The sequence below is a fragment of the Biomphalaria glabrata genome, chromosome 1 (genome assembly GCF_947242115.1).
Source record: "Biomphalaria glabrata chromosome 1, xgBioGlab47.1, whole genome shotgun sequence".
NCBI classification, from domain to species: Eukaryota; Metazoa; Mollusca; class Gastropoda; family Planorbidae; genus Biomphalaria; species Biomphalaria glabrata.
The window spans coordinates 81,290,008-81,307,920 of NC_074711.1; the positions used below are offsets into that span (position 1 = coordinate 81,290,008).

General features: G+C 39.8%; 1 protein-coding gene across 1 annotated transcript in view; it reads right to left on the reverse strand.

The window, feature by feature from the left end:
* Positions 1-513: 513 nt before the first annotated feature.
* LOC106070954 (uncharacterized) overlaps positions 514-17,913 on the reverse strand; it is a 53,215-nt gene continuing 35,815 nt past the window's right edge. The window contains exons 2-3 of the mRNA XM_056018037.1: positions 7,282-7,515; positions 514-4,836 (exon numbers count right to left, since the gene is read on the reverse strand). Coding sequence (XP_055874012.1) covers positions 4,442-4,836; positions 7,282-7,515 — 629 coding nt within the window. The 3' untranslated portion in view covers positions 514-4,441. The remainder of the gene's footprint in view (positions 4,837-7,281; positions 7,516-17,913) is intronic.

Consider the following 17,913-nt stretch of genomic DNA (forward strand, 5'->3'; position numbering starts at 1 on the left):
TACATGGACTTGTTGAGGCTTACATCGACTTGCTGAGGCTTACATCGACTTGCCGAGGCCTACATCGACTTGTTGAGGCTTACATCGACTTGCCGAGGCCTACATCGACTTGTTGAGGCTTACATCGACTTGCTGAGGCTTACATCGACTTGCTGAGGCTTACATCGACTTGTTGAGGCCTACATGGACTTGTTGAGGCCTACATGGACTTGTTGAGGCCTACATGGACTTGTTGAGGCCTACATCGACTTGCTGAGGCCTACACTGGTCCACTTTTTTTTTACACGTTTAACACCCATTCTCGGATCAAGTTGAAACTTTAGACAATTGTTTGTTGATTTGTCAACATGGATGGTCAGACTTATACTAAAGAATGAAAGACCTGGTTATATATATGTACAGTGATTGTATTCAAGTCTCTAAAACTGGTTCCCTACAAAGGAAAACTTTGTCTCACAAGAGGTGACTTACAAATACATAGAAACAGACAACAAACTCAAGGAACACCAGAAATAAAGAGTCTGTTGATTTTATTCAATGGAGATGGAAGTTCATTTTATGATACCTAAACCAAAAAAAAAAACACATAAAAACTCATCGATCAATATTTACATAAATTTACATTTTAATAAAATATCCAACATAACTGTGTAAGATCCTAAGCTAATTATGCTAACCATAATCTCATCAAAAAATAAAAACATTTTTTTTTTCATTCTCTCCAAGTATCAAATACATCCACACATTACATATTTTGCAAAGAAAACATCTCAATAACAAAATAAACAGATACCATAAGAATTAGACCATACACCAGCGATGCCCAAACAACTTCGACCAGGGAGCTATTTAGAACTCCAACACGTTGGTCATGAGCCCCCATCAAATGGAACTGAGGTTCTACATTATGTACTGTGGGTAGAAGTCTCAAGAGGCCGGATTGGGCCCGCCAGTCGTAGTTTGGGGATCACTGTCATACACAATAAACCAATTAAAGGTTTACGAATTCAATGTAGACTTGCATAAACATAACATATAACAGCAGCACTGGTGTACAAAAGTTATTGAGAGAAGAAAGTAAAGATAGTGTTGTCAAACGCTGACTTGTTTTTTTTTTTGCAGGACCTCGTCAAAAAGTTCATTAGGAAATCGGGACTCTCGTCATCCGAATCGTCCCGTCGACCGTCAGGAAAGATCTCTCCTACATAGGTATAGACCTGAAGCTCCTCACCTTAAGTTCTGTAGGATCAAGTCTGATTTTAGCCTGGGCCTGATACCAGGGTCGCTGCAAGGCAATGTGGTCCGGTCAGTGCTGGGTATACCTATAGGCAAAACAAGCTATACCGGTATATTAGGGCGTCCACCATCTGGGGACTCCCCCCCCCCTCCAAAAAAAATGGTTCCATTGATATTTTAAAACAAAAGAAAAATCGTCTTACGTTGATCACATGAGGCCCCATATCTCAAATAGCTTAAGCCCGAAGCGGTTCTCAACCTTTTAAGTTCGGCGATCCTTTTTACACCCCCCTACCCCCCTAACTCTGCCGCGAAACCCCCCCCCCCCCCCCCACATACAGCATTAAAAGAATAGACAAAAACATTTTTTCGATGGTCTTTTGGGACCCCTGGAAAATCGTCAATCGACCCCCAAGGGGGTCGCGACCCACAGGTTGAGAATCCCTGGCTTAAGGCCTCATCAAATTTAAATCCGGTCTTTTGCCCGGTTGGAGGTCCATGGTTTGAGTCCTCGTCGGAGATTATCTTTGTTTCACCATGTTTATTTACTTTCTTCTCTTCATAAGTAATCCATCCAAGTGCTGCTATTGTATGTTATATATTGCATGTCATGTTTATTTTTCATTTGTTCAGCACCAAAGCTTCTATTAAGCTGACAGCTGCTAGTGCATTTATAAACCATTTTCACAGATCAGAGTGAGGATAATTAGCACACATGTGTGTAGTTTATAAAAAAAAATACCATAGGTCATATATTAATCTTGTAATACAGTTTTTAAAAAATCTTTGGTTATTAGCCATATCTTGTTCTAGTGATAACATGGTCATGTAACACTAGTACAACAGGAGAATGAATAGTTTCACTGTGGTCAGCACTCTCTCTCTCTCTCTCTCTCTCTCTCTCTCTCACACACACACACACACACACACGCATGAGCAAATTAGCACGATAAAAGACATGAATTAAATTGTACCATCTTAAGTCACAGTTGAGTTATCTTTCCTTTGCAACGCCAACAAACTGGCAACAACAGAAACACGAAGGCCTATAGAAATACAACAATGTGTGGCTGGACTCACTCTACAATCTACATCATTGGTCTAGATCCAAGCATTTGTTTTGCACTGTAAACTCACAAGTTCAAAAACTTCTAGATCGACATCTTTTTATATTGCTTTATTAAAAGTTTATTATGAGTCTAAGAGAGACAACTCACACTCTTAAGTGGGACTAGCTGGAGAGTAAACATACAATCAACACTATTTCAGGAGGCGCGGTGGCTGAGTGGTAAGGTGGTTGGCTTTCAAACCAGAGGGTGGAGACTGGAATTTTTAATTTTGGGATCTTTAGGGCGCCTCTGAGTCCACCTAGCTCTTATGGATACCTGGCATTAGTTGTGGAAATGTAAAGTTAAGTTATGCTGGCTGCATGACACCATGAGCCAAAAACAAAAAAAGGATGACCTTTACATCATCTGCTCTATAGACCACATGGTCTGAGAGGGGAACTTTACAACACATATTTATCCAAGAAGTTTGATTACAGATGGCCTACTAATATATTCCATACATACACCTACTCATTAGATCAATACAGCTGCTAACATACACATCGTTCGTACCAATCGAATGATTCAGCTGCCACCATTTACAATGGGCAAAAACATAATAATGATGAAAAAATTCTAATGTTTACAGTAACACAGCTGGAGTCACGTGATGTTAAGTCTTGAAGAAAGACAGTGATAACTTGTATGTAGAATATAGAATGCATGTCTTTGATTAGGTTTAGAATATGAAATTAATGTGGATATTAGTTTCATTTTGCAAAAGTTCATTCAGTAGAGATGTGAATACTTGATATTGGCAGTACTTTGGAGATGTGAATACTGGAAACTAATAGCTTTACGAGATGGGAGTACCTGACATAGTCAGTGCTAGGAGATGTGAATACTGGAAACTAACAACTCTATGAGATGAGAGTACTTGACATAGGCACTGCTATGGAGATGTGAATACTGGAAACTAATAGCTCTACGAGATGAGAGTACTTGACATTGGCATTGCTATGGAGATGTGAATACTGGAAACTAATAGCTCTATGAGATGGGAGTACTTGACATTGGCATTTCTATGGAGATGTGAATAATGAAATTTAACAGCTCTATGTGATGTGACTACTTAGCAATAGAAGCGCTAGGCAGCTGTGAATACTGGAAATTAACAGCTCTAGGAGATGTAAGTACCTCACAATGGCAGTAATAGGGATATGTGAATTCGTGACACAGGCTGCGCTAGGAAGAAAGCTAAATTATTCTTCAAAGTAATTAGCTAGTTCTGCTTGGCTTATTACTGGACATTTAAACCTAATCCTTTTTATTGACAGCGAGCAGAAGATTCAAACTACAATTACTCTTGTGTATTAAGCATTAAACATCAAAGAATAAACAAAAAGTTATTACAGTCTTTCAGTTTTAAGTTTAAAAAAAAAAAGGAAACATATTGAGCGCCATTACCGGAAGCTATATTTACATCTGGGATTAACAAAAGTCTAGTTACCAAGGATACAAACATAAACAAAGATAATATCTTACACATCACAGCGGACATTGCTTTAAATTAATATTATCCTTCAATCCTATTAAGTGACCTTTCGCCTTAAGGTCCGAGCTCCTGACCTGAAGCACAAAAAAAAAAGTAAATACATTTTAAATCTTCGTGGTGAGAGCTACATCCGCCATACTCCAGACTTTCGCTTTATTTCATTAGGAGCTCAACTCTCAGCCAATCATAGAATACAACGATGACGTCAGTTTTTGGCTGCTATATTCATCTCCACAGAAACCGGAAGGAATACGGCAAAACAAAACTTCAGATAGGTCAAAGTACATGATCGAACTAATTGAAGAGCTGGTCAGCTCGACTACTGTCTCTGTCAATACTCATCTAAGAAACAGAGTATTTGTGATTTTTTTTAAACTGAATCCTCTGGTGACCTTTGGCACTTATTTGCCTTATTTCAATAAATGTAGATTCAGATGACTGAAGTCACGTGTCAGAAAAGAAGGAAAACCATTGGTTAGTAATTTTTTTGTTTTGAGCATTGTGTTCAGAAATAGTCACAATTCCTTTGAGCAATTCGATTATTGAACTAACATTTGGTCCAAAAAAATGATATCTTTGTACAAACTGACCCCACATCCGGTCATGACTGAAGAAACAGTTTCGTTTCACTTCCGGACGATGACCGCTCACTGTCCGTGCACCTGTTTCCTTTGCTGCACGGAGTCTCCTCCTCTGTCTTCTTGCACGTGCACTGGCAGTGATGCGGGACGATGATCTGCTTAGGCGCCAGGCTCGGGTCGTTCTGGTAATGGTGAAAGTTGTCGTGATGATAGTCGGTCCGCCGCCGGAGCAGGTACATGGCGAAGATGACCAGGGCCAGCAGTACGCAGACCCCAGCCACGGGCACTGCGATGTAGATTGGGTTGATGACACGAGCGGCCGAGCGCCGTAACTGGGCCTCAGAGTTGGAGCAGTTGGATTCTGTCAGTTGGTGTGGGTTGACATGGTCATCTGTGGTCAAGGGAGCTTCAGTACCTGGAGACAAAATATAAAATGCATAAAATACTCGTTGGCCAGTTTGCGTGTCAATGTTAAGTCATCAGTAAGCAAGTAAGTCTTTAAAACAAAATCAGAGTACATAAGAATGTATAGGAGATTTTCAAACAAAATTAAATAAGTTTTTAGTGTATCAGGTGTATAGTATATTGATAAGCAAAACATTTTAATAAACCATATCATAATTGTTGTGCACCTCTGAGTACCATAGAATCTAAATTGTATGCTCCTTCGCTTCTATAACTAATTCCTAATTTTTAATATTCTGTTTCCAACAGAGATCTGTCGTCCTTGACATTGTTTATTTTGTACATTTTAAAATTTCTCTGAGTTCAATTTTTCCCTCTTTTAATTTTCTCACGTTTTTCTTAATGTTTCATTATAACGCCTCCACATTTCTTCATATATTTTCCCTTCTTTTATCCCTTCTTTTTCTCTCTTGCTTTTATTGCTTAAAAAAAGGTCAAAACCGGAACTTAAAAATCAGCCACTAGAAGACTACTTTGATTACCTTTTGGTAAAAATCCCCCAAAAAGGTAGACTCACCACAGACTGTGAGCCTCGCGAACTTTGAGATACAATACTAGTAGTTAAATATTCTGTGAATTTCTTTCGCCTAAGTGCTTAAATTCAACTGCTTAATTTGGCTTTAGGTACATTTAAATTAAAATGTATAGGGTGACATAAACTTGTAAAAGTAATGTAAAAATGTCAATTGTGTGACACTGTTGCTAGAATGTTATTGTCTAAGTGTTTTAAAACAAGCGTGTCACTTTTGACATTCAGTAAAGTGACATTTGATCTAGCTCCACTGGTCTCCCTTTCTTCCATGTTGCGCATCGAAATGTCACACAAAAAGGTCACCAATATCAGATGTAATATGTCGCAGCATGTCATATTTATCAAATGTCACATCATGTCATAGTGGGTGTCATTACATCTCTCGCAGACCCCCAGTATTCAAGAGTCAGGTCAGATGGCGAGATTTTCGAGAAAGTGTCTTGTGTGTCCGGGCATGTCTAAAGGTTCAGTCAATTAAGGGCTCATGTAATCTCTAATACTAGCAATGGGAGATAAACTATTTTCGGGCTTATTATATGAACAATGACTTAAAATAGTAGCAAATAAAACAAAAAAGTCATAGAGCAGCGAATAAAAAACAACATTTCATTGGCTGACTGAACAACGAAGCCCACGAAACTTTTTGAAGTTCATGTCTATACAGTTCAAAGCGAAGGGGGGAGGAATACCGTCAATGTCTAGGAAAGTAAAAGATGTGGGTTCAATCGAGACAGACTTGTGACGTAGCAACGAGCTATTGGTCTAAACAGCCCACAGGTTGTGACGTTGCAGGTCAGTGTTCAGGCCTTCTCTAACGCTTGGTCTCGGTTCAATCCACACCTAAGAACTTTCAAGTAGCTCTTTTAAAATGGTAGTAAGATTGTTGGCAGATGATTGTGTGGGTAATGTAATAAAGATGAGTGTGTGGGTAATGTAATAACGATGATTGTAGAAAGACGTCTCGTCAATGAACTGAAACACTAGGATCTTCCGAATCATCAGAACTAAGATTCAACTGTATATAAATGGTACACGTTTTTAACTGCTTGAGGAAGTGAGTTCGTTTTTTTAAATATTATTTTTTATACAGTACTCTCGTTACCACAAACGAAACTCCAATCAAAGACATGTGAGATAATACACGGTGATAACGCATGTATATATAATGAATACCCTTTGAACTGTGTATAATGGCATAGACAGGGTCAAGGTAACTGCAGATTGGTATGCTGTGGATGACCAGCGTGCCGCAAGCGTCCCACAATGCAACTGACAACGTGCTTTGTTTCCTTTTGGAAAACTATGCACATTCAAGTTCTATTCAAATTTAATTATACATTATATTTGTGTATGGTGGCGCCTTCAGTTCCATATATGTAAATATTAATCTCATAGACTGTCATAGAGCACACTGTGTACTTTAACTCTTTCTCTCCGTAATTATTTTCCATGTACCGACGGAATTCTTCATTTTGCTCATTGGTGTTTTTTCTACCCTGTTATGATTAAGCTTGAATAACTTTTTCATTCATTATCAGAAAGGTTTTTATTTGGTATAGAATTAAAGGGGACTGTATATCACAAAATAAAGTTTATACATTCAAACATTAATTTAATTTAATGAGGTCAAATCAACGATGGTATCGTCGATTAGGAGAGAAAGAGTTAATGATGGCCCCTGAGGTATTTCCTTCGAATCGAGTTCATACTCTACCCGAAGTGATCCCTTCATCATGTAAGATGTTTCGGCTAGAAAGCAACGATCGTCATTTTGAAGGAAAGTTGTATCTAATTTTAAAAAACAATAACGCAGGCGTTTCATCAGTAATACAAAGACTACAAGAGGGGGGGGGGTGCACCAACCTTGAACAGCGCCCAAGGGCACCACATATTTATTGCAGAAGTTTTTGTCCTTGCAGCAGAACAAGTTGGGCCAGTTCCCGATCCCAACCGGCTTCCTGTTCTCGCAGGCCAGCGGCGTCGGGTCGCAGCCTCTGGTGATGACGTTGTTGTGCAGCTCCGTGTAGCACATGTGGCCAAGGCAGGACGTCTTGCCACTCTCTTTGCACTCCATCGTGTCACAGTCGCAGTTGATGCCTTTAGGAAGACAAGAGAGAGTTTGGGTGTCAGCATATGTCAAGGTGGAACAAGACATTGAAACATATAATAGACACATAACAATGGCTAATGAGTAAATCTCAAAAGAGTGTGGCCTGTTCCGGTTTTTAAAAAGGAAAATATAAATTGACATTAAACATAGTAAAAAAAAAAAGTAGTAAAGTTCCCCTTTCAGACCTTGTGGTCTATAGGGCAGATGATGTAAAGGTCATCTGTTTCTGTGGCCTACGGTTAACGAGGGTGTCATGTGGCCTGCGCAACGACCAACCGCCTTTACTTTTCCCTAACTAATGTCAGGTACCCATTAGAGCTGGGTGGACTCAGAGGCGCCCGAAGATCCAGAAATTAAAAATCCCAGTCTTCACCAGGATTCGAACCCCGTCCCCGGTTCGGAAGCCAAGCGCTTTACCGCTCAGCCACCGCGCCTCCTGACATCAAACATAGAACGATGCGAAAAAAGACTAAATGCTTAACGTGTAATACTATGGAAAATTCCATACATTGTATATACTAAAAATAATACAATAAACCAGTGTTTCCCAAACTTTTGTAATATTTGTAATGCTGAATACCTCTCGCCCCCCCCCACCACACTTTAATTTATTAACAGAACAAAATACATGTTGATGTTTTTTAATCAGCTAGCAGGTATACCCGATGACAAAATAACCAAGCTGCAGCATATTCAGAACAACGCCGCACGAATAGTCCTTAGAAAAACAAGACGAGATTCTGCTACTACTCTCTTGGGCACGCTCCATTGGCTTCCCGTGAAAGCGAGAATCAATTACAAGGTCGCCACACTTTGTCATCAGTGTATATATAACAATGAGATGCCCTTGCACCTTAGCGAACTGATTACTCCATATGTCCCCCAGAGATCCCTGCGCTCAATGGACTCAACGCTCTTAGTGGTGCCACGTTTCTCCCTCAAAAGCTACGGTCTGCGGGCTTTTTCAGTGCACGGACCAAAGGTTTGGAACTCATTCCCCATTGATCTCAGACAGATAACATGCTACACCACTTTTAAGAAGAACATTAAGACATATCTGTTTAAAACTTTTTTAGATTAATTGTCATTTTAGCCGTCGTGTTTGTGTTTGTAATGTTATTACAGCGCCTTGAGCCTACATTTTGTTTGTTAACAGCGCTTTATAAATAAAATTTTTATTATTATTATTGTTATTATCTCGCATTCTTTATGAGTGACAATCTACAGATCACGTACCTAGACAGAAGCCGAGTATTTCGAAGAACCATTACATACTCCTAGACTCTATTAGTATATTTCCACCTAATACAGGCACACAAACACACCAGAAAGACCCAAAGTACCTCGCAAAATTAACATCGCTTTTAATTTTAAAGTAACTCTAAAGCTGCATAGCTTCAATTTCCAATCAAAAGGTCGTCGGATCCATCTCTGCTGTTAATATACATTTTCGCACTATGGTAAAAAATCCATAGAAGGTTTGGTCTCTATTAAATTATTAATTAATTATACAAGCCCATAAGGAGACCGTCGATACCTCGTATCAATAATTAACTGGGAGTTTACTGTTTAGTTGTTAAAAAAACAAATATTCAAACTGCCATAAAACAAGAATCTATAACTTGACTCTAACGATTCCGTCAAACTCTCATTTTTTTTCACAGCCTCTGTACCGGTTTGACTTGAGTCGGCTGTGTTTATGACCCGCCCAGCAGAAGCTGGCGCCTACCGAATGTTTGTTGGGAGATGTCCGTAGGTTTGGCTAATGCCTGCCACTTAAACACGCCGTCACCCCTACACCCCCCACCCCACTGCGTTTAGATAATATGCTGTGCTATTTATTTACTTGTAAAAAATAGAATGATGACTAGCGACCAAATGCCAATTAGACTTGAAACTTGGGGAAGGACCGCTCTATGCTAAGCGCCTAGTTTTTTTTGTTTCTTGTATAGATCTAATTGCTTTTACTTAGAGACATATTTAAGTAGGGGAAAAAAAGGAAATGACGTCAGTGTTAGGTCGAACTAGTTGTCAAAGACGCGTTTCTTGTCGGTTCTGTAAGATAAAATGTCACTAATCATACACACACACGCATATATAAATATATATATACACACACATAAGCACAAAGAACATACATACGTTAACTATTACACACACACACACACATCAATATAAACCAACCAACACAAACATCCATTTCTGCTGCTCTATAGCTCCTACTGGCATTGGTCTGTTCTCAGCACTTTCCTTCATTCGACTAGAGATAGCTCCGAGATGGTGGCGGGGCAACCGGGGAGTGGATGCGGGTTGATTGCACCCGGACCCATGACTAATAGGGACCCACAAGGACCGTTGAAAGATAGTCGTTAACTACTTTAAAGAAGATGTACAAACATTTGAGTATAAGGACATTAACAGGCCTTCACAACCTTCAGGAGGCCCGGGAGGGAGGCCGAGCATCGTATTTTTAAAACTCGGATGCACTGATACCTTGCTGGCTTCATGCTCCGAGGTATCGTAGGTCTGTAATTTATTAAAATTATGAAACAATAGTGTTTACACATAGAAAGATTACACAGGGCCAGATTTACGACAGTGTAGGCCTGTGCAGCCTTAAGGATCTTGCAATTAAAGGAGGCCTACACATTCCAAAACTATACAATGTTTAACATAATATGCATAGTCCGGGGCATTTTACGCCCGTGTGTTTTGCCTTTTCCCTTTGCAACTTCTTATTTGACTAAAGAGGCCAATCCTTGATACACAGCTGTGGTCACAGGTTGGGTATATAGGCTGTAGCACTTTCATATTTCTTTTTCTACTTCTGGTGTGTACGCCATCTGCAATCAAGGACAATTCTCTTATGCTAACTCTTCATGTGTCTCTTTTTCCAACTGTCACTGTCGATGTTGACATCAGTATGCAAATTAAATATAAGAGATTAGGGAAATGGGATCAAATGTGTTAGGACTTTAATGCTTTCTTCACAAACTTGTCAAGTCGTTTACCATTATTAATATTATCAAGTGCATTTATATTAAGGCTTGAAGCAGGTAGTGGACGCCATAACAATCCTGTCCAGGGCCTCCAAGTACTAAAATCCGACAATGAGATTACCTACTCTTGCACAACTATCTTTAGAAACAATTCTCAGTATTTCATTTAAGCTAACCCTAACCCTACTTTACTATAAAAACAGGCCAGTTGTTAATAGCATAATGATAATTATAGAATAAATGTGAGTACTTTAAGACTCCATTACTTTATACCAAGCGCTGCTGTAATGCGTTTATCGTGTGACGAGAGTGGACCAGTGGAGGAGGGGAGAGGGTTGAAAGGCGGAAGACGTTCTGAAGATTTGAATGGGAGATGAGCAGACGACGGCAACGTATGAAATAATAAAGCCCTGTAGGGAAGGGCGCCATCAGTTACCTGTAGGGGGGCGCGCGATTGTGTACTGTCTCTGAGACCTGTGGCAACAAATAGTTGGGCAAAAAAAAAATTCTTACTTATGGCGGCGGAAGTTTATTCGCCGGACACGCAGGGGCAGTAAGCAAGAGTACTAAAACATACAAGGGCAGTAAGTTAATATATCAGAGGTGAGTTCATAGAAAGTATTGGGTCCTTACAATGTACAAAGCTATTTAGAAAAAGAGCAATATTGGTTGTTATTCCTGGAAAGCTGTACGCTGAATGCTATGGCTCAAAGAACTCAGGCCCTTGGATGGTAAATGGAATTGAAGATTGCTGGGCTAGGTGATGCCATAGACTATAGACGACTCCTTATTTTAGTAAGGCAAAGAAAGCTGGAACGATTTAGATATGTTGCAAGATATGATTCAATAATTTCAGTGGTCCACTTTTATTCGTTTTGATACAGAAAGAAGCAATTTACAGACAAGGTGGAAAGAGGTAGCACGCAGACATGGTAGCACCCAGACAGGGTAGCACCCAGACAGGGTCGTACAACATTTTCCTTCTCTTTACTAATACAACCGAAGAGAGAGAGAGAGAGAGTTCCGCTAATGGGATAATGGCCCTTCTTAGGAACGGTGTGGATGATCGATATTGCTTTCAACCAAGACAAAAGAGGAGAACCTTATGTTTGGACATAGCTCAAGGTCACTCTAGGAGACATGTTCTGACTCTCATGATTCTCAGAATTGAATGGTCTCAGCAGACGGCTCCTGCGAGAGAGGAGCGGGAAACTTGAGTTTCAGTGCTCACAGCAGTGGCGTCACTAGGGTCACAGCAGTGGCGTCACTAGGGACACAGCACCTCAGCAGCGTGCTAGGAGTTATGTCATAATGATGACGGCTTAAAAGAAGTTTTTTTTTTCTCTTTACGATATAAAATAAATGATCAGAAAATAAAGCGACCAGTGAGTCTTCATCTCATCGTGACCTAAAGTCCAAATATCAATTAATTCTTTGACGTTTTGCACAGCCTCCTCCAGATGGTCACCGGTCTTAGAAGAGCACCACAATAAGCAATGATCATCTTTTATTATAACTTACAGACGTTACAGATAATTACGTCCTACGCGCTTCATGTGTCGATCAAGTCATGCATGTTAAATGATGATTTAAATTTTGCTCAACAACTAGAACTGTCGTATGTCTTCTGCTGTTAAATGAACAAACTGGAGGATCAGATTATTGATTTATTTGTATCTGGCAAACCCTAAATGTCAGAGAACTTTCTAGTATTGAAAAACAAATAGGCCTACACATTTGTTGACTTTCGGAAATTATCCGATGATCCGAGACAAGGGCAGGGAATTCGTGTTAACATTTCTCAAGGGGAAGTAAGTGACAAAAATAAAATAAAAAACCTAAACGAAAGTGTCCATTAAAGGTTTACGCAAAGTCCTAGATTAGATTAAAAGTCAATACAAATATAAATCTATGAGATTCCTCGAATTTCTTTTTCTGTTTTCTTTCTCTTCATTCCGAATCAAGAATTACTCCCAGGACAATCTTCAAGTCAACCGAGTTCTCTCTTTACAACCCTTTGAGTGAGATATCGTTCGTTTGATGAGAAATCAAATACCCATCCTTAGTATATTACGAGTGTTCCCTGGACTATAAAAGGTTTCTAAATTTTTAACATTTATTTTAAAGGGGCCCAAGAGGAAGGGAAAGGGAGTCTGGAGGGAACTTCCATCTTTTAGATCCTTTAAAGTTTATACATCTATCTATATATATATATACATTGAAGACCCAAAGAAAATTGGTACCGAAGACAAAATGAGAAACAAAAATCCCTGTTCTGCGTTAAAATGACAAATTATGTCGCCTGCAACTGGGTCCACGTATCACGTGACATCCTAATTTCCTTAATCTTTAAAAGAGAAGAAGAACAACAACAACAACAAAACATCAACAACCACAAAATCTCCCAGATAAGCCAATATTTCATGAGCTGCCGAACAGAGCAGGCACCACAGCACAATGCTTGATGAATGGAAATATGTAACTCTCTAAAACAAAAGTTTGTTAGTTTTCATCTTAAGAAAAGCTTGCTAGGTGTCAGAACAGTTATGTGCTGTGAATGGGTTTACTCATTAGCATTCCATTCTAGTTCTAGTTTCAGATCATAGAGTGGGGCTGGTTAGGTTTCTCTAGTTAAGTCGAAACGTTTTCTTTTCTTCACGCAGTAATGTGTATGATACTGTTGATTCAGTGATGATACATTATCGATACACTGTTGATGCAGTATTGATACACTGTTGATACAGTAATGTTACATTGTCGATACGGTGTTGATAGGGTCGATATGGCGTTGATACACTGGTGATACTGGGTTGATACGCTGATGATATAGTGTTGATATATATGCTACAAGGCTGATACATTGTCGATACAGTCTTGTAATCTAGATGCAGTGTATCTGCCAATTCATGTTTCTCCATCCTAACAGATGTCCTGTTCCCGTAACAAATTTCATATTTCGTAACAAATGTCATGTTCCTTAGATAAAAGAAAAGACTCGAGGAACGCCTACAAAACCCAAGTAAATTTTCAGACTTTTCTTGTCGGGACTCAAACCTGGACCAATTAAAAGGATCGCAAACTGCAATATTACTTAACCACCTTTTCCCATAAACATTACAATTTTCATTAAAGCGTAACCAGACCATCTGCCCAACCGAGTGTGTGTCTTCAAGTTCTGGGGCGATCCATCGGATTCAATAGCCAAGTGTACACAAAGTTTATGGAGTCACCTCCCTTAAATAAATAGAGTAGATATTGAACCTGGTCCCAGTGTATAACACTAACTTCTTCTAGCTTCATTCTGTGGCTTACTGTGAACGTTCAACCTCAGGATAGTGAATGTCATTGATATAATCAGGGTTAAAGGGGTGCATTAAACAGTCTAAGTAAAACATTTCCATTCACAAACTCCATTAAATCACTTCAAAAATTGTGTTGTTCAAGGGAAGTAACCCCTAGATTGTTGAATATCAAGTGAAAGGGAAGCAGCTCCGGATCGTATTAGTTATTGGCGGAGTTGAGGGCGTCTGCGTCTAGCGGCAGTCTAGGGGCACTTAACTCACATACCGTCCTGTTGACTAAACTATTTCTCCTCAATTCTTCACCCTCTTCCCCCGGTTTGACATCCACTTAATACCCCCCCCCCCCCCCGCTTATCTCCCTTTAAAGCTTTCTAATCAACTTACGGCTATCGAGTTTAAATTAGGTTTAAAAAAAGAAACTTTGGGATGAAACCCGAGTGGCTCGGTTCACGTGTGTTTACCTACGTTTATACCAACCAATACAGCCATATGCCCTTATTTAGTGATGATATTTTGATAAAATAAAATAATTGAACGCTTCGGCACAATGTTAGTGTTTTGTGGACATAGGTGGCGCTTGTGTTCTGAGTAATTTACTGTAAGGTAGAGCTGTCCTCTCCGGATGACACCCAACCTAGTGACGCCACTGCAAATACGCTAAACAAGAGAGCACATTGAACTCGCTCCACTTGCGTTGTCTCAAGCGTATCTTGAAAGTTACATGGCAAGACAGATGCCTGTTTGGGCACGTCTTCCCAGTTCATTCAGCACACGCAGCCTGTGTTGGCAAGTTCCGCCGAATCCAGGGAGAAATAATCCCAAAAGTAATCTTCTACAGGCGACTTGCGGCTGGTACAAGAAAATGTGCCCCCCCCCCCCCACCTCCAATATGTGGATGTAATCAAACGGGGACCTCAAAGAAGTGGGCATCGATGTTGACTCCTAGGACAAGATAGACCTAGGCCGCACTACGGGGAGAGAGAGATGGTGACAAAGCTATGGACATCGATAAAGCATTGACCTCGTATTGGAAAAAAAAAAGCGAGTTCAATAAAAAAATGGCTGGTTCCGCTGTATGTTGACTGGAAAGTCTCTGAAACAGTAAGTCTCTACAGTCACTTAAGAAATTGTTCCACGACTTATTAAACGGCTGAAGTACCAACAACGTCTGTCCAGTTGTTTGGTCTGTCCAGTTGTTTGGTCTGTCCAGTTGTTTGGTCTGTCCAGTTGTTCGGTCTGTCAAGTCTAGCTTGGTTTGGTAATAAAATTGTGTGAACATTATTAGACAGCAGTAAAATCCATTTTGCACTTCGCAATTCGAGAAAGATTTCAACCATCAGCTCAGGGGCGGACTGGGTATCAAAATCGGCCCGGGCATTACCGTATAAACCGGCCCACAAATGTCGTGTCATATATTTTCGGTGTGTGTGAGGGATTTTAAACCTCTCCGCAATTTACATATATATATATATATATATATATATTAGTGTGTGTCTATATGTTATTAATCTTCATTACATTCTTATCTTTCATTCTTTCAAACGTTTTTCCTACCCTAGAATACTCTCTTCCTATAATTAGTGAAAGGCAGTTTACACCGCCAAGGGACAGCTCCCCAAGTGGGGTCCGGTATCCAAGCATTATTTTCGTTATTTGTGCAATTAGCCTGCTACTCTTCCGCTACAAAAATCAAAAACTAAATCTTCTATTCAGTGGAGTCCAGCGACTGGCAGAAAAAATGTAAAATGCTTTAGTTTTTGTATTGGAGGTGGGGGGGGGGGAAAAAAAACCCCTTTTGGCTACGCTCATGAAATTTGGTGACTGTAGTTTGCTTAGGTTGGCTGCACTGGGGAAGTAAGTAAAGTTTCCCTTTCAGACAATGAGATCTGAGGCCGGTGATGGTTTGAACTCCTCCCCTCTCGGCTACGCCCATGTGTTTTATCATAGGTGTAAGCCTAATTCTATTCAAAATATATAAAGTTTGATAACGCATCGAAAACTGGATGTATGCTTTCGTAGGCTTACATAATGTATTCTATTTATACATGTATGTAGTCTGAAAACTATAAACACTACAATAGCAGCCTTAATGAGTATCAAACTTTTTGGTATTACTTATAGATTACAGACGTTTCTTAACAAAAATACAAAAAAATAATTAGGTCCTACGCAATTCACGTGTCAATCTAGTCATGCATGTTGATCTGTGACTTAAAATATGCTAAGTCATTGGTTTTCCTGGCTGACTCAGGCAACACATTCCTTTAAAGTGGTATCACCACAAATACAAAACTAGGGGTCTATCGAGCTGTCGTCCTCCCTACATTGCTCTATGACTCAGAAACATATGGATAGTGTACAGTTAACATGCAAAGAAACTGAATCACTACCACGACATGTCTGTGAAAAATACTGAATGTCAAATGGCAAGACAAAATACCAGATACTGAAGTCCTTCAAAGAGCGGGTCTGCAAAGCATCCACACAATCCTGATGCAGTCCCAGCTGCAATGGGCAGGTAACGTCTACAGAATGAAAGACCACCGCATCCCTAAACGACTCTTGTATGGCCAACTAAGCGAAGGAAAGCGCTCACAAGGTGGTCAAAGAAAGACGTTCAGCATAGATCCAGCCACCTGGGAGACAGAGGCACATGACAGAGCATCATGGCGTCGCGCTGTGAAAACTGGCGCACGGGTTGCTGAGGAAAAGAGAACCTAGCTGGCAGAAGAAAAACGCCAGAGAAGAAAAGCAAGGTCAATGACACTAGCTCCAGCGGCCGAACATTCCGGGCTCACAAAGGTCTCACCAGCCACACGAGGAGACATATAACCCCAGTGCAAAGCCCTCAGCCCCCTGGATGACAAAGTGGTCATAATCGAACTACGATGGACGGACTATATATAGAGAGGTTAGAGAGGTACTTCTAAATGTGAAAAGCTCTTGCTTCGTCCTAGTACATTCTCAAAAAACGCGATTTGTATATGAATATATTATTTAAAATATAAATGATTCTAAATCTCCTTTCATTAAATATCGGATGTGACAGCGCTATATAAATTATTGTAATAATTTTCATTATTAATGACTTCATACTAAGCATAAGTTTGCTATTAATTATAACGGTATGGATACTGATTCCGATCTAGATTTATGTTTTAATTAAATAATTATTTTTTTTTGTAAGCCTTAAGTGTAGTATTTTTAGATCTGTTATTACAAATAAACAAGAAACTTACTTTTTTTCTTTTCAAATCGCAGAAACTAGAACTTTATACGGTTATACCCATATTGAGCTATGGATAAGTTGGGTAGTTTGCTATTTCGCGGCTGTGTGTATGTGTTTAAGGTAACTTCTATTAAGTTTTGTTAAAGAGCTAATTGTCTTCCCTTTTGCCGCGTTATATCAATGTTTTCTAACTTAACCTCTCCCATCCCTCTTTTTCGTTAACTTTCAATGGAACCATCAAAAGACGGGTGAGAGAAGGAGCAAAACAAAAATAGGAGTGCCATGAAAGGCCCATGCCGACCAGCAAAATGATCAGGCCAAACACAGTCTCGAAGACATCAAAGTAGTGTTGAAGGCCATGCCGCTTGTGCATAGCAGAAAGTACGGTCTAACGTTTTACAAATGATAATACGTACAGTGTATAGTGTAATTCTTAAATTTTATTCTTGTTGAATTTCAAACAAAATTAATTCTAATAATAATAAATTAAAAAAAACAACAAGAAAACGTGTTCGGGCCTTTGTGTCTTGCTGCTGTCACTTTTTTAAAAAGTTGTCTGCATTTAATTTTTTTTCTTTGGTCGCGACCAGACCGGCCCATTTGGTACCGGTCCACCGGGCATTTGCCCGTTTGCCGATATAGCCAGTCCGCCCCTGCATCTGCTCTATGCATCATACACCCACGCAATAAGACCACTTTATGAGATGGATACACTTTTAAAATGTAGAAATTATAATTGCCGTGTATAATGTAGGGTCTAAAAATAGCCCTGTCAACGCTGCACTATATCACCAGGTCGCATTTGATATGTTAATGAGGGGCGGTGGCGCCTGGTGTCCCGTAGCACCTACAGCC